This window comes from Doryrhamphus excisus, chromosome 7 (genome assembly GCF_030265055.1).
Source record: "Doryrhamphus excisus isolate RoL2022-K1 chromosome 7, RoL_Dexc_1.0, whole genome shotgun sequence".
NCBI classification, from domain to species: domain Eukaryota; kingdom Metazoa; phylum Chordata; class Actinopteri; order Syngnathiformes; family Syngnathidae; genus Doryrhamphus; species Doryrhamphus excisus.
Genome location: NC_080472.1, coordinates 7462918 through 7487923, shown reverse-complemented (window position 1 = coordinate 7487923; position 25006 = coordinate 7462918). Strand labels below are relative to the sequence as shown.

Genomic DNA, 25006 nt, shown 5'->3' with positions numbered 1-25006 from the left:
GCCTCTTGCCCGAACACAGCTGGGATAGGCTCCAGCAACCCCTGCGATCCTCGTGAGGACAAGCGGCAGAAAATGAATGAATGAATGAGTTTGATGTGGTCTGATGTTTAAAGTGCTCCTGAAAAAAGGGACATGCCTTCGACAAATAATTCAAGGAAAATTATAAGCATAAAAAAGTGTGTGTGATAAATATATATTCAGGCCCCCCGTGCAATTTTATTAACTCAATGTGGCCCATGAGACAAAATATGTGCTCAGCCCTGCAATAAGACATCAGCCAACCGCATGTATAATTAGTTATGACTGCCATCTGGTGGAAGAAAGTAGACAAAACAGGGAGCATATTGTCGTTCGTATCCTCTTGGGTTCTAAATCTGAGCATCCTAATTTGAGGCTATTTAGCCAACAAATGTGAACTCAACAGCCCCTCCACTCAACATGCTGTGCTTAACTTAAAGGGGGCCTGTGATGTTCCACTCGGTTCCACTTGTATGACTTAGAAATGACTTAGAATGTTGTATGAGGTCTGGGCATTTGGAAGTGAGCCCTGAAAGAAGCTTGGCATGGCTCAAAATGCACGGTTTCAAAAGGCGTGGTATAACTGCCCCTTTATGATGTCACAGAGGGTTGGACTTCCTTATATATCAACTGGGAAAAGGAAGTCAAGTCATCTGTGTCCCACGTCTTTGCTAACTCACACAGCTACGCCACAAGAAAAATATCAAGAAGAACTAACTCACGGAACTAACTCGGAAAGGTGGTGCCATCCTTGTCTCCAATGAAGTAAACGTGACATTGAATGTTCATTTCTACGCCATGAAGCCGTAGCGATGATGCATGAGGCTCAGAGTTGCTTTGACACTCTCACAGCAGATGACGACGACAATGATGATGATGATTGCAACACTTCCACAACATGCTGTGGCGGATAAATCATCAAAACCTTTTCATTCAGTCACATGGTCAAGCCAAACTTTAGTCGCTTGGTCACTCATTCACTTTCATTGGCAGCGCTTTTAACCGCTTTCGTCTCCAAGGAGCCTGCTCAGGTAACAAATAAAGTTAGGGATTCATGACTTATTTCCTTTTTCCTGTTATTTACATTTGGCATCGCTGTTGAAATTGTGGCTCCTCCCAAATAGATGAAAATATCAAATAATATACAATATAAAATAATTGAATGAAAGAAAGAAAAAGAAGAAGCTGCAAGAAGCCGATGCTAGTCAGTCCATTTCACTGTGACTCATTAGAAATATCACTCTGGTTATTTTGCATGTTTAGATTCCTCATCTCAGTCTCTCTGTGCTCCTTAGATATTTGGGGAAGCCTTGGCCCGTTCGAGAGGGTCGATCGTGTGTACACTCGCAGTTCTCTGCGTGCCAGCCTCCTGGAGAGAAGCAGCTCCGCGTAGGCCTTGCGGAAGTCCCTGTTCAGGGCGGGGTACAGGATGGGGTTCAGGAGCGAGTTAAAGTAGCCCAGCCACAGCAGCACAGAGTGAAGCGTCGTGGGGGGGTTCATCTGCTCTTTGATGCCCGTGCAGGTGAAGAAGGTGAAATACGGGAACCAGCAGATGACAAAGGCGCCCAGCACGGCGGCGAGCGTGATGGTGGCTTTGTGCTCTCTGGCGACGGCTGCGGTTGACGCCGTGCGGGCGAAAGAAGGCGTGGCGGCGCGTATTCGCTGCACCTGTGATCAATATGAGACGATGACATTGTAAGTCTCGCAGTGTGTTCTTTTCTATCAGACACCCCAGCATGTAATGGGACAAAAAGAGGCCAAGAGCAGTGAGCGTTAACAAACTCAGCGTTTATCGATGTTGATTGGTTCCAGACCCGACCACGATATTAAGAAATTGAATGTTTTCGTAGTTGTGGCATAGAAAACCTGTTTGCAACCTCCTACATATGGTTTTAACCTTAGAGCCCTCAAGACATGAAATAACACCCCTATAGTCACCTTTACATTTGTATTATCCAATATAGTAGACATAAGAACCGAAAATAAGACATATTAGACATGCAGTAAATACCCGAAGCATTTTGCACACTCTTGTCATTCTATTTATGCATAAATGACACACTTGGTATGCAATTTGTGACCGAAAATCACGAAATATCATCAACTTATTTACACCTTGTGAAATACTGTTAAGTGCATGACTTAAGTTGCGGCATGGGTGTGTACTAGGGGTGTGAATCTCAGCACCGAGGATGATTCGATACACATCTCGATGCACTGCCAGCGATACGATACTTTAACGATGCATGGAATTTTCTAGCGATACGATACGATTCACCCTCTCACGATGCGATAATCATTTAATTCACACCAATGCAATCTCATATTATATCGTGCAATTTCTTGTGATTTGATGCAATTCAACATGATGCAAATAAGCAAAATATAGAGAAAAAGAAAAAATAGAATTCAGTATGTTCCTACAAAAAGGATTTGGCTTTATTCCTTCTAGGCACTTGGCAGTAAATTCAACTTAAGTGCTGTTTGTCTTTTTTACTATGCACCAATTCTTCATCATTCTTTTTGCCATCTTAAAACAGCAACAACTTTTCAAAAACAACTTTCCTCCCACTTTCACATGGGCTATGCAATTCCAATAGCAGTGGTTCAGTGGTGGAGTCAAACAATTCAACAATAATTACTACTGTAAAAAATACAGTACAGCAACAACAAAGTTAAAGTGACACTTTCAACAGTGCAATCAATGTTTGTTTATATTCCTGTCTGCAAAACATACTGCTAATATGAATGAGCTACCAGCTAGGCTAATACAGTAGTGAGGAGCACTAGACTAGCACTAAAAGTGCAGTAAAAGTGGAAAACTTTTAAAATTGGGCGGGGGGGGGGGGGGGGGGGGGTAGGACACTTGTTAGAGACGGACAAATAGCTCCTGGACAATTTGGAAAACAGCGGAAGATCCACTTGTTCTGACCTGATTTGCTTGGTTCTTCCCCGGTGTCCGACGAGGAACTAGACCGGGAGGCGGCGGTAGACTTTTCCGTGTTGTGGCGTCCCCCTTTTTAAGGGGGGTTGTCGTGCTCCCGTTGTACGGCTTCTTAACGCGGCAAATGACGGACGTTTTGTCGACCTTTCCGTCGTTCTTTTAGAATCCGTAGTGTTTCCAAACATCCCATTTAAACGTTGCGGGCAGTTAAATATAGAAACGTCCTCGCTGCTGCTTGCTACGAACGTCCATGCTGTTTTACTAGTAGTTGGATGTGCCTCACGGCTTCCGTCCGTATTCAATACAAAACACCAAATAATGATGGTGCCTTCATGGCACCTGGGGAACAGCATATGGGGCGAAGTTGAACATTAATAAAACGGCGTTTGAATCGGATTTTACCGATACTCACAAACGCATTCCACCGCATCGCACATCGATGTATTAATTAATATTGATTATTTTCCACACCCTAGTGTGTACTGTCACCAGGACGCCTCGCATCCGTGAAGCAGTCGTGGTCCCGTCTGAATCCAGGACATAACAAGTCCTGCTTCCTACACAGTCGGTTCTGGATCCGATTAACCGTGATAAACGAGGGGATGAGTGAGAATTGCAGGTCTTTAGATGTTTCGGGACTGTTGTGGTTTCTTCAACAAAGCGTGCATAAGGTATTAGCAGAGCGGGGGTGCTACGGTGCTCCCAAAGTGACTTTGATGCTCACCTGTTGGCGTGCCACTCGGAAGATGCAAAGGTACATCCCACAGATAATCAGCATTGGCAGATAAAAGGAGCACAGGACATAAAAAACAATGTAGTTGTTATTCCATTCAAACTGGCAGTAGCGTCCGTCCTTATCCTCCTCCCCCATGTGCCAGTCCAAGTGCTGCACTCTGTAGTCCACCGTGTTCCAGCCCAGGTGGATGGGCACAAAGGACACGGCCAGCGACGAGGCCCAGATGGCCACGATGGCCGCCGTCACCCTGGCGGAGGTGATTCTCGACACGTAGCTGAGGGGCGCAGAGATGGCAAGGTATCGGTCCACGCTGATGGCCAACAGGCTCAGGATGGAGGCGGCGCACAGCATGACATCCAAGGAGACATAGATGTTACACATGGTGCCCCCCAGGGGCCACTTCCCGCCACGAAGCTCCAGCGTGGCAGAGAAGGGGAGCACCAGCAGGCCCATCAAGAGGTCTGTCACCGCCAGCGACACCACAAAGCAGTTAGCAATGCGCCGCAGTCGGCGGCTGAGGCCCACGGCCAAACATACCAGCACGTTGCCGCCGACGGTCAGGGTGATGAAAGACACCAGAACTGACCAGTGGAGGAACGTGGAAATCATGACGCGTGGGGCTACGCCGTAACTTGGTTGAAAAGGCTTCCTTGTCCGCTTAGCGCCGCCGCCTGTTCATCTCTTCATCAGAGCTTCATCAGTCATCGGGTTCAAAGGTCGCGGAATGAAAAGATCTTCCCAGATGTTTGCATGCTTTTCCTTTTCTCTGCTGTGGCAATCTGAGCTCAGCGAGGCCCTGATGAAGATAAAACAGCAGTTATGACAGAAATATCACCGAACCGCTGTCACAGGCCCGTCATCGCCCCGCCACCGCCCCGCCGCCATCACATGGCGAGAAGAAACAACAAGCCAACATAGCATCTGAATATTTCACATGCTGGTGTATTAGTAATACTCTATATACTATATATATATATATAGTATAGTATACTCTGTATACTATACTGTGAATAGGAAGGTAGTATTGACTGTATACTGTACTGTGTATAGAAAAGGTAGTATACTGTATACTATACTGTGAATAGAAAAGGTAGTATTGAGTGTATACTGTATACTGTGTATAGAAAGGTAGTACTGACTGTATACTGTGAATAGAAAAGGTAGTACTGACTGTATACTATACTGTGTATAGAAAGGTAATATTGACTGTATAGTGTATACTGTGTATAGAAAGGAAATACTGACTGTAGAGTGTACTGTGAATAGAAAGGTAGTACTGACTGTATAGTGTATACTGTGTATAGAAAGGAAATACTGACTGTATAGTGTAATGTGAATAGAAAGGTAGTACTGACTGTATACTTACTGTGTATAGATAGGTAGTACTGACTGTATAGTGTATACTGTGTATAGAAAGATAGTACTGACTGTATACTGTACTGTGAATAGAAAAGGTAGTACTGACTGTATAGTGTACTGTGTATAGAACGGTAGTACTGACTGTATAGTGTACTGTGTATAGAAAGGTAGAACTGACTGTATACTATACTGTGAATAGAAAGGTAGTACTGACTGTATAGTGTACTGTGAATAGAAAGGTAGTTTTGACTGTATCGTGTATACTGTGAATAGAAAGGTAGTACTGACTGTATAGTGTACTGTGAATAGAAAGGTAGTACTGACTGTATAGTGTACTGTGTATAGAAAGGCAGTACTGACTGTATACTGTATACTCTACTGTGTATAGAAAAGTAGTACTGACTGTATACTGGATGCTGAATTGTGAAAGGTAGTACTGACTGTATACTCTACTGTGTATTGAAAGGTAGTACTGACTGTATACTATACAGTGTATAGAAAGGTAGTCCTGGCTGTATAGTGTACTGTGAATAGGAAGGTAGTACTGACTGTATAGTGTACTGTATCCATCCTTTCCCATATGGGTTCCATGGTGTGAATCTTTAACCAGCAAACATACGTGCCCTAGGAACATGTCCATTCATGGTGATATGTTTGCCCAAAGAGCCTTCAGCATCCACCCTCATTCTACTGGTAAGAAAAGTGATGCCTCACCTCATGTTGTTCTGCAAACGTCCTCCCGGCTCGTAAATAAAGTCTCCTGCCAGGCGGATGCTGTTTATGTGCTCGCTCTCACGCTCTCCCTCTCTCTCCCCAACCCTGTACACTTTTCCACCGACTTACTGACCGTGTAACGCGGCCAAGCCACCTGCGGTTAGAGCTTAATCATTCAAGGTCGGAGCTTAATCGGTTACTAATTTTCTAGCGTCAGAACATGCAGCTGAACTTTAAGGCTTTGTACCATTTGACCAATATTTCATGATCTAATCATCAAGCCATACTTGGCTTTCTCTATCATTGTACTTGTCAGGTTTTTGGCCCGTTTAAAACATTTGAACTGTCTAATTTGTTTTTTTTAATCTTACCATAATCAACTTAAATTAAAAGAGCACCATAATGAAACATCTTATGAATAAAAAAGCAAAGTCAGCTGAATGGATCATATATAAACCAAAGTACTGCAGGACTGCGTATGAGCCCACAGCTTTGTACACATTAATCCCAAGTTATAACTCCACTAAACGACTAAATCAAATGGATGATTGAAGAGCGAGATCAAGAATACACAGAGGAAGCGTTTCGGAGATGCTGACCTTCAGTCCAGCGTGGAAGAAAGAGAAGCCCTGAGAATCAGAACAAAGAAATAACACGTCTAATGTCAATACGCTCCTGATTAAGATCTTAAGACCAGTTGAAAAAAACTGCAACATTTTGATCTTTTGGATCTTAAGGAGGTTGTCAGTGAAACAAAGAAAGCGACCAATGTACTGCAAACAAGCATGAAGGTCCATCTGCTGACCAAATGCTTCAGACCACAGCTCAAGGAGACCCTAAAACCCCCAAAGATAGGACTCACCTCCAGGTGGCGAAGATGGCATCAAGGAGGGAATCCACGTCTGGAAGTGATGACCATTTAGGTCGTCTTCCCTTGCCATCCATCTCCAAATGTTCTCCACTGGATTCTTTATGAAGTGCGGTGAAAAAGCCAGTCGTGTAGCCATCTGCCATTTGACGCCCCTGCACAACCTGAAGCTCTATTGTTCTATTGAAGGATTGCGATGATGGAAAACATCTCAGGTGGGATCTCCTTGTCATGTCAGTCATGTTGGAAGCCACCAGGACGGTCAAGGAGATCTTCCACCTCTCAATGTCCCATATTTGGTGTTCTCCTGCTAATTCCAAATGCCCAAACTCGTGGCGTTGAAGAAGGCCTTTGCTCCCTTCCCTCGCTGATGATGCCTGATGGTTACGGGACTGCGCTCGGCACCAGTAACAACCTTCATCTGGGCCCAAGATGGCGCCATGTCTTAACAAACAGCCAATGGGATCGTCCGGATACCGATTTCCCTTTCATGCTTCTTTGCAATAAATTGCTTACTCAATTTTTGGGTGGCATTTTGAGGCTCTACTTAGAACGTCCTTAAGAGCCAACATGTCCATTGTTGCAATGTCCCAACTGGGTATTGCACATTTTGAACAGGCCATATGTGAGATGTTTAACAGGACTCCACGGTTCCATCTGCTGGACATGAGGGGGTACTGTCTGGCAATGGGGGTTGGCGACATATTAGGATTAGTTGCAATGATTCAGAGGCTGTCCATCCACCATGAATGCTTTATTATAATGCCTTCCATCCAACACAAATCCTGGTTAATTACAGCTGCTAATCTTCATTAGAACTGTTGTGGCTGCAGACTATATGGCTGATTTTAAGCCAGCTGTCAATCATCCTCTTCATGCCGCTGTTGAGACCAGACGCAAGCGAGCCCAAGGTGATGTTTCTTTGACTGACAGGATAATTCACAGCCTTTGGAGACTAATGGCCTGCTCTGCTTCGTGTTTGAATGCACTTCAGCATCTCGGCTCTCTTTCATCCGCCTTGGAAATAAACCATAAAGCAGCTCGGTGAAGAGTCGCTCTCACTCCGTAAAAGCAGACATACATTTTCCCATATTGTATCATGCAGCTCGACAGTTTTACAAGTACCTCTCTGGTTATTGTTACTGGCATTACTGGTCATCAAGTCACAACCCGCTTTTATTTAAGCCAGACCAAGCAAATGTATATGTTAGTTAAAAGTCACCCTGATGCACATAATCATATGTCCAAAGTGCATTTTAGAGGAATTCATTTCTGTATTTATTATACAATTATTTAGAGGAATTGATTCATATTTATCATTGTATTTAATATTATTTCTAAAAATATTATTATAATAAAACATTGAATGTTAATATAGAATATAATATATAATTATATTATATATAATATAATATATAATGTATATATATAATATAATATATATGTAAATGTATGCATATAAATAATGCAAACATTAAAGTTATAAACATATAAAACCGTGCAGCCTGGTGTTTCCAGTGTTTTGATTTTCTTCGAGTTTTTACAACTAAAAAACAGGGATGTTTTTTTGCCAAAAACCGATATGCCGATATTGTCCAACTCTCTGTTTCCGATACCGATATCAGCTGATACCGATGTGTGTCACATGACATAACTCCTGTCATGGAATGAACACATGTCTTGTATACAGCATTTTTCAAATGTCGTTTTTCATGATCGGAATGATACCGATGACAACCGTTATGATAATTGTCAGTAGCGATAATCCCTACTAAAAACCCAACAGATCGTTGTAAATTCTTCAATATAAATTGGTTATGAATCGGTATAAATCCCCTCACCCTTGACTTGAGAGAAGGTGAGATCAACCCTTCAAACGGAGCATTCGGGCGGGAGAAGGAGCGTGCTCTTGCACCCCCGAGGTCACCAGGGTTTAAACTAGCTACGCGTTTTGCATTGATGAACCAAAAACCCAGCAAGTTTAAAGTCTAACATTAAAGCCTGCAAGGCACCGTCTTAGAATTGCACCATCGTGTCTCTTCCATTGTTGCCTGTCACGTCACATTTTCATCGCAGGGAAGCCCATCTCTCACATCTTGGTGGATTACTGCGCCTCCGAAGCCCCTCTGGAGGACACTTGACCCCAAGAGGAGGAGTGACAGTCAACCCCAACTGCCCTTCTTTGCCCTCCCCCCTCCCTCGCCGTCCTCAGGGAACACTGCCAGTGAGTCTCTACGTCAAAATGACTCATTAGTCGCGTCTGCGAATCAAACCCATAAATAGGGTAGACTTCCCACAGTTTATTTTTGGTAGTGCAAAAAAAGAATTGTGTGTGTGGCTGTGTTTTAATCAAACAAGTTCATATCAACCTCTGCAAACAAATGCTGACACGCAAACTAAAAACTATTGCAGTTTTGGGTGGTCACGTTTGGAACGGTGGTAATTCAATTATTCCACAGTGGAACCTCCGTTAGCGTGATTTTCAGTTAACGTGGAACTTTTAAGCCAACCTCTTGCCCAGGTTTGCGTACATTTTCCGGGTAGCGTACGATCGGCTTGTGTCTTGTCGTTGTTATTCTTATACTGTGTGAGCTGTGTACAGCTTGTAGCCGTGTACATCTCACAAGATGCGTTCAGAGCCATCCCGAACTTCTATTAGGGCGCAAAGATCATTATCTGAAAGTTTGGCATCTTTTAACACGATAATATGACCTTCTAACAACATTATACTTTGTGGTTTAAAATAAATAAATACTAAACAAATAATATATATATATATATAATATTAATAATAAAATAATAATAATTTATTATTTATACATTATTATAAATAAAAATTTATAAAATGTATTTTATAAATAAAAATATATTATAAATAATAATGTATTTATTTAAATTAAATATTAAATATTTTTATAAATTAAATAATAATTTTTAATACATAAAATCAATAATTTAATAAATGAATATCAATAAATTAATTAAATGTGTTGTAGTTTTTATGTTTTTACCAGACATGATCTCGCCAATACGAGCCTGATTTTTACTCAGTATCGGCTCTGAAAAAAAAAAGCTAGCTGAAAAGCTAGCTATACCCATAGCTAGCTGTGGGTATACAACCCATATGGGAAAGCTGAAAAAATACTAGCTTGTCACACTTGACAAGCTAATAAAATAGCAACCAGAACCGGAAGTCCGCTCCTTCGCCAGTCTATGACGTCATCGCGACTCTCAAAGAACAAAACACATGCTATACATTATTTTTTATGGGAAAACCGTACCTTAACTGTACATTAGCTTAGTACATGCTACGTAATTGACGCACACGCATCACGGACAGTCACACCTCTCTGTTATGACCGAGGAAGGGGGGCACATGAGCCCCATGAAGGGTCTGAGCATCGTTATAACATTATTCTCACCTGAACACACCAACAGCAGTACAATTCCAACGACGCTTCCTCATGCTCAACAGACGCCAGTCACGGGTGGGTTCATGGACACTCTGAACATCACAGCGACTTCTTTATTAAAAGAGAATATGTGAATGAAATAAAAAGAGCGACACAGAGAAAGTGGATATTCTCATCGCTCACTCCAACTCTTAATGCGGAAGTACAATGTGCTGCATTTGAGTATGGCCGGAAATCCCAGAAAATACACTCAAAACGTGACCTCACCTTAAATTACGCGGTGTCTTTAAACGCAACCCCTCCTTGCTCATAAAGTGTGGTTCGAATGTTCTACTACTATGAAAGAGAATTGTGTAATAAAGGATCAGACGGTGTGGCTTCTTGAATAAATAACCATTCATTATTATGTTATGCTGCACTGGGTCCGTGCATGATTAGCATATATTTTACTGGATTCGTTGGCATCGCTGCACTGCAGAAATGCACACAAAAGTAAAGAAAATGAGAGTGTTCTAGAGGAAAGTTTGTAAAGTGGATAATGTAAATAATATTTTATTTTTTTCTCAGAAGAAGATAAATGAAAATCCTTGAATTAATAATGGATAATGAGTTTAGAGAACTTCAACTCTATACTTGTTTGGCTCATCAATGCTAGCATTATTTACTGACGTAATACCACTTAATACCATCTTGAAAGTGCTTCATTTAGGCAATTTTTTTTCTTAAATATGCCTTTTATTTATTATTTTTTTTAAACCAATAATAGGCTGTATTTAACCACAAAACAGTATGATTTATTCATTCATATATTTTGAAAAATCAGGAATCTGTGCAATTTCAAGTGCAAAGTGGTGAGGAATGACGGTAAAACGCGTTCCTGATGGTTTTATCTGCTTCAGCCAACCTGCACCCAACACAGACGTGCTAAAAACACAATATTTTCCCATTTGAATTTGAAAAATTATCGATCTGAACATCTTAAAGATCAGAAGCAACTTTAAAGTACAAAATCCAAAGTGGGAACCCGTGGTAAGTCTTTTATCGGTAAAAACGGTCAAACCTCGGTTATCGTACATCCCAGCTTGGGGAAAATTTGAAATGTTCACTAAAACTTTGTTTTGGTTTTCGTACAATGTAAGTTGACTCGCTACATAACCCTCAATGTTAATGTTTTGAGTTAATTGGAGACACATCACTTACTATGGGAAAACTTGCCTCGGTTTACATACGTTTCGGTTTTCACTCAACATTTTGGAACGGATTCACAACAAAAACTGAGGTTCTCTTATTGTGAAAAATTCTAAACATGCAGAAGTTTCCTGGGCAGCCACTTGAGGAGAATCTTGTAGAGCTTTTTGCTTTTCTTCTTGGTCTTCCTCACGTTCTTCACGGCTTTTCCCAGCAAACTGAAGCTCAGCGACCCAGATCGGTGAATGTGATCTGCCTTGCTTCCTCTCACCGAGTGATGATTCAGAACCTCCAAGAAGCACCTTTCCTGCTGCCTGAAGTCGTACTCCACACTGAACGGAAAACAGATGAAGAAGTCAGCATCACATTCAGCTCCCGCTTGAAGCTGGACAGCCCGTGACGTCATATGGGACCGTCCCCCAATTCATCACAGTGTGTGATTTGTGCTTTGTCACATTTCAGCACGGTCAAGGGCAAGACACCGACATTCATCAGGGGATGGTCAAAGCAATTTAGAAAATACATAGCACATAGTTCAAGAGGAATCTTTCAAGATAAAGGCGTCTCAGGTCTGCCTTTGTAGTGCAAAAGCCTTTTTTTTCCATTTCAAAAAGATCAGAAGAATTTAGATTTTGTGGCCTTTCTCAACCTCCACAAACAGAACTGCTGGTTCAGTTGATTAGGACTTATTTTTATATTGGCTCCACCTGACGCAACGAATCAGCTTGAGGGTGCAAACTAAAGTTGAAACGTCTGACGATGCAAAGTCATCGGTAAACCTTTAATTAGATTCAGCTTGACGGCACAAAAATGATTCCAATAACAGAAAGACACAGGAAGCTTTCCTTTTGGAATGGAACCAATATTTCCGGTGAGGAAAGTTGCAAAAACTTGGGAATTTTATTAAAGCTTATTAATAAAGCTTATTAAATCCTACCCCTCCATCTGGTACTTTTACAATCAGTAACTGTTACATTTGTTCACTTCCTGCTGTCCATAATACAGTTTAAGGTTTTTTTTTAATTGTTGTTTTTTAATAATGTACCTCGTACCGAAGTAGGAGGTGAGCATCCAATGCCATAATGGGTACCATAGTAAGTGTCAATATAGTGATATATATAGCACATCATGACTGGTTCAAGACTCTTCATCCTTGTATTTAGCAAACATCAACTGCTTGTATTGTTTCTTGAATTGGCTCATCGTTGTGCATTGGGCAAATTTAACCGCCGTTGTGCACGACGTCCCCAGTTTTACCAGACCTCAACTCGGCGAGCAGCACAGAACCTGGGTTTTGCTTGTTCTTCGGCTTTCTGCTGCTTTTTAGCAACACTCATTCAAAAAGCGTCTAAGGGATGTTTGGGATCATGAAAACCAGGACATTTTAATCACTTTACCCTCAAAAAAGACATTAATGTCCTGGGAAAACAGGACATTTGGTCACCACTTGTAAAAGGTGCACAAAGCTTTACAGATCTGTAGAACACTTGACTCAAAACGGAGACAGATATGAGAGTATGTCAAATTACAAAAAATAAAACCCAATGAAAAACACAAAACATTACGGCAAACCATACCTAACTTTGAACTGCTTGGCTTTCTCTTTGGCTTTTTGCAAAAACCTAATTCAAAAAGCCACCCGGCTGGCAGCCTCTCAGGAATTTAGTCACATGGAGCTGACTGCCGAAATGCTGCTCAATTTAATGTTTGAATGAAAACCAGGACATTTTCATCATTTTACCCTCAAAAAAGAGACTCATGTCCTGGCAAAACGGGACATGTCCTCATAAAGCAGGGCATTTGGTCACCACTCGTAAAAGGTGCTCAAAGCTTTACAGATCTGTAGAACAACTGGCCCAAAAGGGAGAAGATATTAGAGTATGTCCAGTTGTCCAACAAAAATGTAACCCAATGAAAAACAAAACATTACGGCAAAACATACGTAACTCTGTGCTGTTTGGCTTTTTCTTTGGCTTTTTGCAAACCTAATTCAAAAAGCCACCCAGCCGGCAGCCTCTCAGGAATTTTGTCACATGGAGCTGACTGCCCAAATGTTTCAATGAAAACCAGGACATTTTCATCATTTTTCAAACTCAGCGTCCTCTGTTACTAGGACTTTTGGTCACGGACAGTTGGTCACTTTTCGTAATAGATGTTCAAAGTTATTTATAGATCGCCCACATGTTACTCACCTGTAGACAATGCAGGCAGTCTTTTGGCAAGTTGAACACTTTTTGAGATCCTGTCCAGTTTTGAAGGATCGTCGTCTGTAAAAAACAAACACGTAAAATAAATTAGCAGAACTTTTTCTGAGCACCCTGACATGAACGAGCGCTTTTGGCACCAATTAATTGTATGACACACATTTTGGCCGACATGAAACAGTTCGTACCGGGAGAGGGTTATTCTCAAACATGACCTCAGACAGTCACAACAAATTAGCCCTCCATGTTGGATGGGAATGATGGACAGAGACACGTTGCTGGAAGCCCATTTTAATCGCTGCTATCCGGCTCCGAGGACTTTCAGAGGGAAACAATTGGCAACCTTTACACACCCAGAAGTTGCACGAGACTATATTTAGGTCCTAATTAAACTGGCAGTCCAACTACAATACCAGGGGTGTTCAAAGTGCGACCCGGGAGCCATTTGCAGCCTGCAGTTGTTTTTTCATGACCCGCAACACAGTCTAAAAAAACAAATTAAAAACTATTCTAACAACAGCAAAAACAAAAAGAATCAGCAGTAATTTTAGAGTAAAGAATAAAGTCAAAATATTCAAAGAAAACAGTAAGAAAAAAAGGCGAGAAAGTCATAATTTTACATGTAAAATCGAACAAAACAACAAATAAAGGTGTCATTTTTAGAAAATTGGGTTGCAGAAAAAGTTATAATGTTATGAGTCTAAATATCATGGCAATAAAGTCAATACAAAATACAAAAAGTATAAAGTAAAAGTACAGTAACAAACTTGAAATAGTTGGAACAAAAAACAAAAACAATAGTATAAATGTAAGAAATAGCTTGGATTTGGCAACAATTTGGTGAGAATAAACTGGCAATACAAGGAAAAATAATAATAATGTTAATTTAGTAGTAAAAAATATGTTTGTTTTTTTAAAGTCCTGACGCTATGAGAAACAATCTAGGCTGGGGAAAATGTTTTTTTTATTGTCCGCAGCACATTAGAAAATTATCATTTAACAAGAAAAAAAATGGAAGGATCAACAGTAATTTCACAAGAATAGAGTCAGAATATTAATTGAAGAAAATGTGGATAAAGAAAAGGTCATCTTTTTATTTAGCATAAAGTTGATACAATTATACAATTTACATTTTATTATGAATAACACTATTAGTATTGTTGTTACTTAATAACTAGTTGTATTATTATGAGTGACAAACCAAAAAGTCAATAAAGTTGAATTCAGAAGAAAATTGGATGGTGGAAAAAACTTAAATAAAAAAAAAAACCAAACTAATTATAACAAAAAAAATTACATAAAAAAATGTGAAATATTCGGAAAAACAACGGCTGTAATTTTAGAGTCATTTTCATTTTAAAGTCAAAATATCAGGAGAAAAAAGTTAAATTAAAAAAACATTTTATGAGAATTATTATGAAGAAAAATCTTCATTTCATTGGTATACAGTTGAAATAGCAAAAATGTATTTTTAAAAGTTCTAATAAGAAAAAACCCCAAAATCAAGTAATTTGGGAAAAATAGGCTCGGGGGGGAGTGGTAATGTTATGGGAATACAGTCTAACTAACATGAGGGAAATGTCATAAAATGACATATACTGCGTATAGTATATACTGCGTACAGTATATACTGCGTACAGTGTATACTGCGTATAGTATATACTGCGTACAGTATATACAGCGTACAGTATATACTGCATACAGTATATACTTTGTACAGTATATATATGTAAGTGGCCCTTGCATCCGGTCATTTTTCCAAGGAAACAGCCACAATTGGTGTGTTGTGCACCTCAGCGCCACATTTCACTCCTCTGATGTTAAATCCATGCACACACACACACATACGTCTCGTCGTACCCAGTGGCAGGAGTGTGAGTGGCCTCGAGGTCATGGATGATGTTCAGCAGCGTAGCGATCCTGTCCTTGTTGGCAGCCAGACTGGCCTCCACGCTTTGAAGCCTCTGCTGTACCGACGCTGATTTACAGCACTGTGGGGACGGAGGCAACAACAGGGCGGCTTCAGTCGGGTGGGAATGAGCCAGAATGAGGTCCTCTGGGTCCGGCTTGGGGCCAGCAGCGGGGCCGCCTTTTGAATCCCGGCTGACGATTGCCTCAGCCCCACCGGACCCGAGGCGTTGAAAAGTGGAAGTGAGTTCCCCCTCGCTGCAGCATCGTGCTGCTGCAACTAAAGACAACTTTGGGCACGGGTGAGGTTCTTGTGCTGATGATATGTTGAACTCAGACCGGTGCATGACGACGCCAGGCGCCCTCACGTTTGCCTGTGTCGAGATACTGGGCAGGTGTTTTCCTGTTGCTGGGACAGAAGCGGTCGGATCGTTTGGATACGTGTGTTTATCTGCATCGGATTGAGGCGTACTGCTTGCATGCACGGCTGATGCGCCCAAGGCAAGCTCTTTTGTGTTTGAATCCATCTGCTGGGCTGCTTTTCCTGGTGGGCATGCAGCACACTGGCCCCCGTGCTCTGTTACCGTGCCTCCATCACGTGCACCCTTCTGTTGTTTGGCCTGAATGCAACCCTGCAGACAAGAGCTGTTGGACTTCATTTGGGGCTTAGTCACCTGCGTTATGCTTGGACGATTCTTTGAAACGAGATCAGCGCTCAGTAGCCTTGCATCCGTATTCAATTCGCCGCTTGGTCTGTTTGTCTGATGGCTCTGTACCACATCTGACACGAGGCTGCCTTTGCTCCAATGTTTGGACACGTTTGACAGCCCGCACAATGCAATCCCGGCTGTTTTTGACCTGTTTTTCCGACTGGGAACTACACAGAGAGCTGCTTCATTAGTGCTATCTGATGTTTGTGTGTAGCAAGGCTTCTCTGTATTCTGACAAAGTGATTCAATGTGTTCATGTGACACGTTGCTTGTTTTAAGTAAAGAATTACATGATGCACTGGAGCTGCTTTGCTTTTCCTTCAGTGTAGATGGAGGTTGAAGAGTTGAAGAGCTCCTCAGGGCTGTGTTTCTGTACAAAGCATAATTAGTGGTTGTAGAGATGGGAGCTGACATCCCAGATTTAGACTCCAGTCTCGCACAAGATAGTGCACTTAGAGATGCCGTTTTCAGCGTTAATTCGGAATGTGATGAGGCTGGCTGGACTTTTGCACTGGAACCTTGAGGACCATGTTTGCCATTTGGATTCCTTCCATTGGGATTAGCATTACCTGCACCAGGGCTATTTTGCAGCGGAAGAGCTAAATCGGTATGTGACGGACTTGCAGCTATGAATTGTGTTTTGGATTTATGAAGTCTTAATAATCTGGAGGGATGGTTGGGTGAATCTTCTCTTTCTGTGGATTCCGTGGACATGAGTGTGCTAGCAACCGTTAGCACCGGAGCGTTTCTAGGGATGCTAACGCTGTGTGTTTTTCCCGCGGCTGTTGTGTAAACATGAGGCGGAGTCTTTTCTTGGGCAGCGTGCACAGATACACACACGTTTTGCATACTGGGCTCATGGAGGTGTGTTAAAGGCGTTTGTGTGGGGGGGTAGTTGGATTTAGTGGCAGTGGCCATAAGAGGAGTTGAAGGGAGACTTCCTGTTCGGGGGGGTTTCTTGTCGAGGGACACGCCTGTTAATGATTCCAAACTATAGTTTTGTGTTTCAACTGTGGCTCCAGCGATGGCGTTAGCATTAGCATGGGTGGGTTGGTGTTGGGTCATGGCGGTGGCGTGTCCATTCATTGAATGGAACGGGCATGTTTTCCTCCATCGCAGTACTTCTTCTTCACAATGTAACACTTGTGGATAGCCTGTCTCTTCATCTCTGTTGGCGGGGCTCTCATAGAGCTGACGGTTGCTCGGTTGGACGTTTGTCTCATTATGGGGCCACTGAAGATGTTTGCTGGCCGAGAGCAAGTCGTGGGCTGACTGAAGATGTTTCTCTGCTTGGCAAGCAGGAGCAGTAAGATTTTTCCTCCCTGAAATCTCAGCTCCCGCTGTGAGAGGCCGTCTACCGCCGCAGTGGTTGCATATTTTTTGTGATGCGCTGAAAGACCTGGGAGCAGAAAACAGCAGCATCTTCCGAGATGGCTTGCTGTAACGCGTGTGTACTCTTGTTTGGTCTCCAACAGTTGGGCTGGCGTCACCAACGCTTTCAACGCTAATTCCTCCCATTGCCTCTGAATCAACCACACTACCGTTGGTGTAGCGCACAGGAGGTTTTAGTTTTGGGCCCACGCTGGTTGATGGGTTGGTCTTGATTGTCCTGGAATAGCAATAATAGCGATCTTGACAGCACACAACATCCCCTAAGGCCTCCCCGACAAGTTCCCTTCTACTCTTGGAGTCCATACTCTTTGCTCCGTTTTCCTTGTCACCATTTGTTAGCAGTAGTAGCTCTTTGTACTCCTTGCTAACGTAGCTGTTGGACGGGTGGGCACTGGGAATCGATGGCGTGCAGAGTTTATCCACGAGCTGCGCACACCGCCTTGCAGGGACTCTGCTTATCCCCGGGGACGTCTGAACGCCGACGCTGCAGCTCTGAAGACCCCATGTCTGCAGCTGTGCCCCTCCGGTGGTGTCGCTTTCTGTCGTCCTCCAACCATGCGCTCCGACCAAGGCTGGGACGCCCAAAACGGGAACTGGAGTGGTCAGGTCAGCCGCTCTTCTCCCCATCGTCTGGCTTATTGGGTCCAACGTTTGACGATTCAAAGGAGTATTTCCCAACTGTCTAACGCATCTGCAAGTACAAATAAGACGCTTACAAGAAGAGACATGTTACGTGACAAAGGAAGCACACTTGTGAACTTTTGGGATGAATTGTACAAATGAACGAGACTTTTGAGAATGAAGGATGAGAAAAGAGACGTTTGAACTGTCAACACAAGCGGAAAACGGGTATTTTCAGCGTGCAATAACGAGGCAGCTGAAGTCGGCAATGAATGTCTTTTATTCTGATGCCACACAAACGCAACCTAACTGGCAGATAAGTTGCAAAAAAATATCTTTGCCAAACCGTGAACAAAAACAGGGCTACTGGCGACTAAGTCAACATAGGCGCGGCTGAAATAGTCGTAAGATAACCGGACGCTTCCACTGAGACGGAAGCATTAAAAGAGGAAACCAATGGCTCATGACATGGAAAGACTCTTCCCATGTTTGTCCGGTTGTCCCTCCGTATGATCGTTAGTAGCCACATGGTGGAGAAGTGGTTTACGTCTTAGTCTCACTGTCAGGAGATCGAGATTTCAAATCTTCTTTTTGGATTTTCTCCGGTAACTTGAGCTTCCTCCCACATCCTAGAAGCATCCATGCTAGCTTATGTGAGGGTGACCATATTTTGATGACCAAAAACCAGGACACACAACCATCCATCCATCCACACACACAACCACCCATCCATCCATCCACACAACCACCCATCTCCACCCACCCACCCATCCATCCAACCATCCATCTTCCATCATCAATCCATCCATCATCCATCAATCCATCCGTTTTCTATGCCACTTATCCTGACTAGGGTCTTAGGGCTGGAGCCTATCCCAGTTGAGTTCTGGTGAGTGGAGGGGTACACCCTGGACTGGACGGGAATATTCATGTCTTCATTCATGGAACTATTTTAGTTCTAGTTTAGGAACTATTAGTTAAAAAATATGTATATTTAAAAAAATGCACATATTTTTGGCTAAATGAAATAATTTCATGCATAAAAAGTAAAACTACTTTGTTTTTGTTTAATATTTCAAATCTGACCTGCTAATATGACATTATTTTATCCTCATAATCTTACTAGTTTATTTTTGTACAATTTCTACATTTTTATCTTTATATTCTGACTTTATTCCTGTAAAGTTATTTTTCAATTTCTTATGTTTTTTGGTTTATTTAGTGATTTTATTCCCATTATATGTTGACCTTATTCCTGTAATATTGTCACTCACCCAATCTCATTTTCAAAAAATGACCACTTAATTTTCTTTTGTTTGTTTTTTTGTGTTGTAGTTTTTAAATTACCTTTTTCTTTAATATTTAATTTTTCTGACTAAAATGATATTTTTCATCATAATATTACATTACATAGAATTATGATCTCGTACATTCCAGCAGTTTTATTTCTATTTTTACTGTTGTTTCTTTTTATTTTATAACTTTATTCTCACAATAATTTGATCTTATTTCTATGATATTATAACTTATCCCTCATCTCATTTTCCAAAAATTACTACTTTAATGTGTTTTGTATTACAACTTTTTAAAAACAACCTCTTTTTGATTGAATATTTTAATGTTTTCTACTATAATGACAAAAAATATACATTTATTCCCCAACCAAATTTTCCAAAATTTACAACTTGGTGGTTTTTTTGTTTCTTATAAGACTACAACTTGAAAAAAAATATTGTTTTTCAATATTTAAATATTTTGGTATTACAATGACGCTATTTTCTTCATATTACGTTATTCTCCTAAAATTATGATGTTTCCCCTATTGGATTACAGCATAATTCTTTTAATGTTTTGATATTCCCATAAAATTACTGCTGAGTTTTCCGTTTTTGCTGGGGTTTTTTTTTTTTTGTTAAATTCTATTTTTAGAACGCGCCGGGAGCCATGCTTTGGAGACCCTCATTTTAAGCCATAACTGCTGGGGCATAGGGGTACCCTGAAAAGTACTGATACTTGACCACCTGATCCCTACCACATGGAACCACGGAACTCACGGTCGGCCATATTTTGGCCCGATACGCACGTGCAAGCGTCACTACGCCTGTAGAAAGTACTCTAATGTCATATTAGCATTTCTAATGCATGCACACATCTCATTTGTCTGACAGTAAACAGAATAATTTATTGGCAAAATAAACTACTGGCACTCGTGTAGCCCTTATGGAGATCAGGCTTGCCTTCATGGTCGGCTGCCCCGCTCGTGTTGAACAGGGGCCCGCAGTGGTGCTAACATAGGCGGCATTAGGCTGGGTGAGAAGTGAATAGGATGTAACACCCTTTCACAGAGATGCTGCAGTGTGTGTGTTTATGTGCGTGTTTGTGTGTGTGAGTGTGTGTGGTTCATGACACATACATGTCTCATGTCAACAACACCAGCGGGCAACAATGCTTTGCATGGAAGCAAAGTTAAATGTTTAAAAAATTGAGTTGATATGCGTGTCATAACTTTCACACAAACACATTCTGACAAGGCTCCTCTCACCCTCACCCTCCTCTTCATCTTCAGCATGACAGGCACCCAGCCATGTCAAAAGTGCAAAAAGAACATGTAGTCATTCATCCCTGTAGGGTCTATTAACTTGGGTGGCTGCTGCTTGGACTCTAAAGGGAAGTGACACACACGCCTTGCAGATGTAAGCAAGACAATTTCATGAAAGAAACATTCTGCTTGGCTGTCATACCTGCGTGATGTCCAAATACGAAGCGCCAAGTTTCCACTCTCTGCCGTGTCCTCCGGAGTCCTCAAGTCACACAGCGGGTTAAAAGGAGTGAAACTTTACAGTATCCAGCTCTGACATTGATCGGGCCAGGCTGCTTCCGCATTGATTCTCTCCTGATTTGGTTGTGATGCTGCTCCACGCTCGCCCCATGTCTCCTTAGCTGCCACTGAACGCAACCCAGCACTTGCTTCTTTGCTTCCTCGCCTCTACCTTCCACTGCCTCTCTCTTATTTCCATCACTATCCTCCCGCCTCCCAGCATCTCATCTACAGCTGGGTGGGGGTGGAGATGGAGAGAGAGAGAGAGAGAGAGAGAGAGAGAGAGAGAGAGAGAGAGAGCGAGAGAGCGAGAGAGAGGGGGGGGGGGTGACTTGCATCTGGCGAGGTAGGGACCGTGTTTAAATTACCATGCAGGAAATATGGGATGCATTAACCCTAAAGTTGAACACTGTTCCATCACGCCGGGTGGTTGACCCCCAAGTTATTCGAATTCATAAAATCCTAAAGTCCAGACCACTCTTAAATTAGAGTGAAATAAAATGAGGCTCCAGCATACCCCTGCCACCCTTGCGAGGACCAGGAATAGGAAATGAATGGACAAAATCAAATAAAATAAAAAGGATGAATGGCTGGTTAAAAAGAAGTAAAATGTCAACATGTAAAAGTATGGTAGAAAGTGTGAGACATGCACGCACATATTTTTCTTTTTCTCCAAGTTAGATATAAAAAGGTCTAAAAGATGCATGCAGGTAATTAATGCACGACACATCTAGTCCGCCTATTAGAACACCTCCAAAAAGCTCCAACAGGCTTTTTATGGTTTTCTAAGCATGCTGTGATCTTGTAGTAACAGGTACATGCTTGATAACATGTATATCATCAATAGTCATCAAGTGTCAGGAGGTTCATGGAGGGAACTCTGATACCAAATGTGGCCATTATGAAGTTATATCATCAGTAATGGTGAGAAAATATTTGAAGAGGAGACACTTGGGGCTGCTCGTAGAGTGTGTCCAACCACAGTGCACCTTGCTAGGCCACGCCAGGTGGCTCCAACCACTCTCTACCTGGTTCTACGACCTCCAGGGTGGAACATCAGCAACATGGAGTGTGTCCGACCACAGTGCACCTTGCTGGGCCACGTCAGGTGGCTCCACCCACTCTCTACCTGGTTCTACGACCTCCAGGGTGGAACATCAGCAACACGGAGAGCATGTCCGACCTCAGTGCACCTTGCTGGGTCAGGTTCCATGTTCCATCGGAAGCTCGTTCAAGACGTCTTTTAAAGAGGACTAAGAAGGCTTTTCTGGTAGGCTTGTGTTCATGTTTATGTTTCCATGTCACAACGTGGAAACATACTATGGCTTGTAGACCGGTGCTGCTTATTGAGAGACAAATCTGTTATTGTCTTTAAATTTAATGGGTGCAGCTTAAATACTATATAGTCTATATAGTAGTCTATAGTCCATAATTTATGGTAATTACCCAATGTCTGTGATGCACCTGACGTTCTTGGCTGAGCTACTGTCCTTCTCCGCTGGACGATGGTGAGGCTTGAGTGGGAGACTTAACCTGCCGTCCATCCGACACACAGTTGCAGATATCTGCTGGAGAAGAACCCGCCATCAAAAAACAGTGTCTCAGTCCAGCAGCTCCAATTGTGTGGAAAGCAGTCACTTTAAAATCTACAAATATAATACATGAGAAGTTTGAGTGGAGAAATTCCTGCAATTCGGGTTCCCACATGCACTGAAAAAAATTATACTTTGGATCAACTTTTAAAAATTAGTGTAATTTGTTACACCTAAATTTATTAGTTTTTCTCAAATTAAATTTATGATGTGGTTGAAACCATAAATTTAGATTTACTGGAAATACAAGTTTAACCTTAAGACAAAGGAAGAAACTGCATCCATACAAAGTCAAAATATAATTCATAAAGACTGTCAACAATGTTTATACTTTGTTACAACTTTTTCATTTTGGAAAAAACTATCATTAAATATAAGTATAGATTGTACTTTGTTATAAACTAATTGAATTGCTGTAATTTTGTTACATGCATTTTTTTGTTTTCTCAAATTGAATTTCTGATTCAGTACAAAGTAGAATTTTAATTATACCTTCATCAGACATGTCTTAAGGTAAAATGTATTTCCAGTAGATCAACATTTATGTTTTCAACCACATCATAAATTTAATTTGAGAAAAACTAATAAATTTAGGTGTCACAAATTACAGTATTTTTTTTTGTTGATCCAAAGTATCATTTTTTCAGTGCAGACAGAATACTTCATCCCTTCGGGATTCCCTCAGGGAAATTGGCATCTCCACTGCTCCATGTATAGCACTGTTTAAAGTAAATAAAGTGTAAAAGAATATAAAATATATATACTCAGAAAAATAGACATCATAGACACCATACATATTAACAAAAACTCGAAAATTTCACAACAAAAACTAAATTCCCTATACTATAAAACTATAATCACTGAACTGTTCCACTGCAAATAAAATTAAAAACAGAAAGATTATCTTCAAAAGACCATTTATTTGTGATGATTCTGAAAATGGCATCACCTTTCAAAATAACAATAAATAAAAACCATTAAAAACAGTGTTCTTAGCAGTACAGCAGGCCGGTGTGTTTTACACTAACAATTAAGAAAGAACACTTGCATGTGAAATTAAATAAAATGTGGTCTTTAGGTTTTTTTCCCTAATGAAACTGTAAACACATCAATTTACACATCTTAACATGTAAAACAGGTTTGCTCACCTCTTCTCTAAAACTTCAGTGATCCAGCATTATAAAAACAGTGACAGTAATAAAACAGTATAAAATAGAAACTGTGTTAACTCTTTACTACTATGAAAAAGACAAAGTTGTGTCTGTGAACAAACTTTAAAACTGTTTAAAATATTACTACTAACGCTGATTAGTGTGGAGGAACAGTGATGCTCTCACATGACGTCTGGGTCAGACTTGCGTCTGTACTCTGCTGTCAGACACGTTTTACATAAATGAATTGCAGCAGGGGTTCTCATCTTTTCTAAAAACTTATTTTACACTTGCGTGTTATGAAAGTTTGGTGGTGCGACGCAGTACAATGCCGTCTCTGCCGCTGTTTTCATCGCGGTCTGCTGATGAAATGTCAAGGAGACACAGGAGAGGGAGGAGGGAGCGCTTGTTTTGTGTGAGCGCGGCAGCAGGTCCAGTGAGAGTGGTGCGGGCAGAGACAGGAGGAGAGAGAAACGTTACACTGGCAGCTCTTTGATGCCAAAAATGAAATATACGCATCCTAATGAGATGTATCGATACGCTAGTGCTACATTGATTTGTTTCTAATTCGTGTTCAGCTTTTACCGATACAGACCGTCTGAACTTCATATCTTACACACCTTACACATGCATCTAGCTACTAAATTACTTCAGTATGTGTGCGAAGGGGATTCTCGGACAGTAAAAGTGGCCTTACCACACTAAATAATAAGCGTAAGCGCTTATTCTTTCATGACATGACTTAACAATAACATTAGCAACGACATTAACTTTGCACTCGCCCTCTGCGTGTCAAATAAATGAAACCTGGTTTAGCTGGCATTAGCTCACAAAACACTACGACAGTCTTTGAGATAATTTTAGTTGTTTATCCTCTAACTAATTAGAACTATGCCTGGCAAGCCCTCATTGCCCCCAATAACATCTACATTTTAAATTCTTACCTTGTTTTAGAGTTTCCAAGCACGGTAGACACCTTCGATGCGAGGGACCAGTAATGGCGGACTTCAAACTTAAAAAGCGCGTTCTGGCGTGACGTCACGTCGTCACGTGACAAGAAAACCTCGGGTTTAAAGTGAAAATACCATTTAAGTCGAATTGTTTCATTTCATTTTGTCCAGGGGGAGTGTCGTTTGCTTTAAAGCAAAGTAGAAAAAACAGATTCAACCTGGAAACAATGATTTCCAATTAGACCAATTTAAAAATGCACTTTAAAGGAATGGCACAGTCATTTCACCTTTTTCAGTGTGGCGATGGTGGTGGTGGGTCCCGCAGTTAAACCAGTGGATGAGCGGAACCTGCAACTGTAGTTTCCCACTGCTTTGGCACTTGGCTTGTTCAGGCGTGCTTTCTGACGGGCCTCATTTCAG

At 41.5% G+C, this 25006-nt stretch overlaps 1 protein-coding gene across 8 annotated transcripts; it reads right to left on the bottom strand.

Annotated features, from left to right (window-relative positions):
• Nucleotides 1–106: 106 nt before the first annotated feature.
• Nucleotides 107–25006, bottom strand: LOC131132582 (histamine H2 receptor-like). Of its 8 annotated transcripts, XM_058078343.1 has the most exons (11): nucleotides 24581–24752; nucleotides 23789–24041; nucleotides 22340–22461; nucleotides 20817–21127; nucleotides 15305–18145; nucleotides 13433–13507; nucleotides 10320–11572; nucleotides 10062–10163; nucleotides 5772–7656; nucleotides 3687–4494; nucleotides 107–1686 (listed from the first exon to the last, which is right to left on the bottom strand). In XM_058078343.1, exons 10-11 carry the CDS (start codon nucleotides 4305–4307, stop codon nucleotides 1234–1236), a joined length of 1074 nt encoding a protein of 357 aa, XP_057934326.1. In that variant the 5' UTR covers nucleotides 4308–4494; nucleotides 5772–7656; nucleotides 10062–10163; nucleotides 10320–11572; nucleotides 13433–13507; nucleotides 15305–18145; nucleotides 20817–21127; nucleotides 22340–22461; nucleotides 23789–24041; nucleotides 24581–24752; the 3' UTR covers nucleotides 107–1233. The 8 variants fall into 8 exon arrangements, 3 of the variants coding, with proteins under 3 accessions (XP_057934326.1, XP_057934327.1, XP_057934329.1); XR_009130400.1 differs by lacking the exons at nucleotides 107–1686; nucleotides 3687–4494 and adding an exon at nucleotides 20618–20736 and having other exon boundaries at nucleotides 7446–7656; XM_058078344.1 differs by lacking the exons at nucleotides 15305–18145; nucleotides 20817–21127.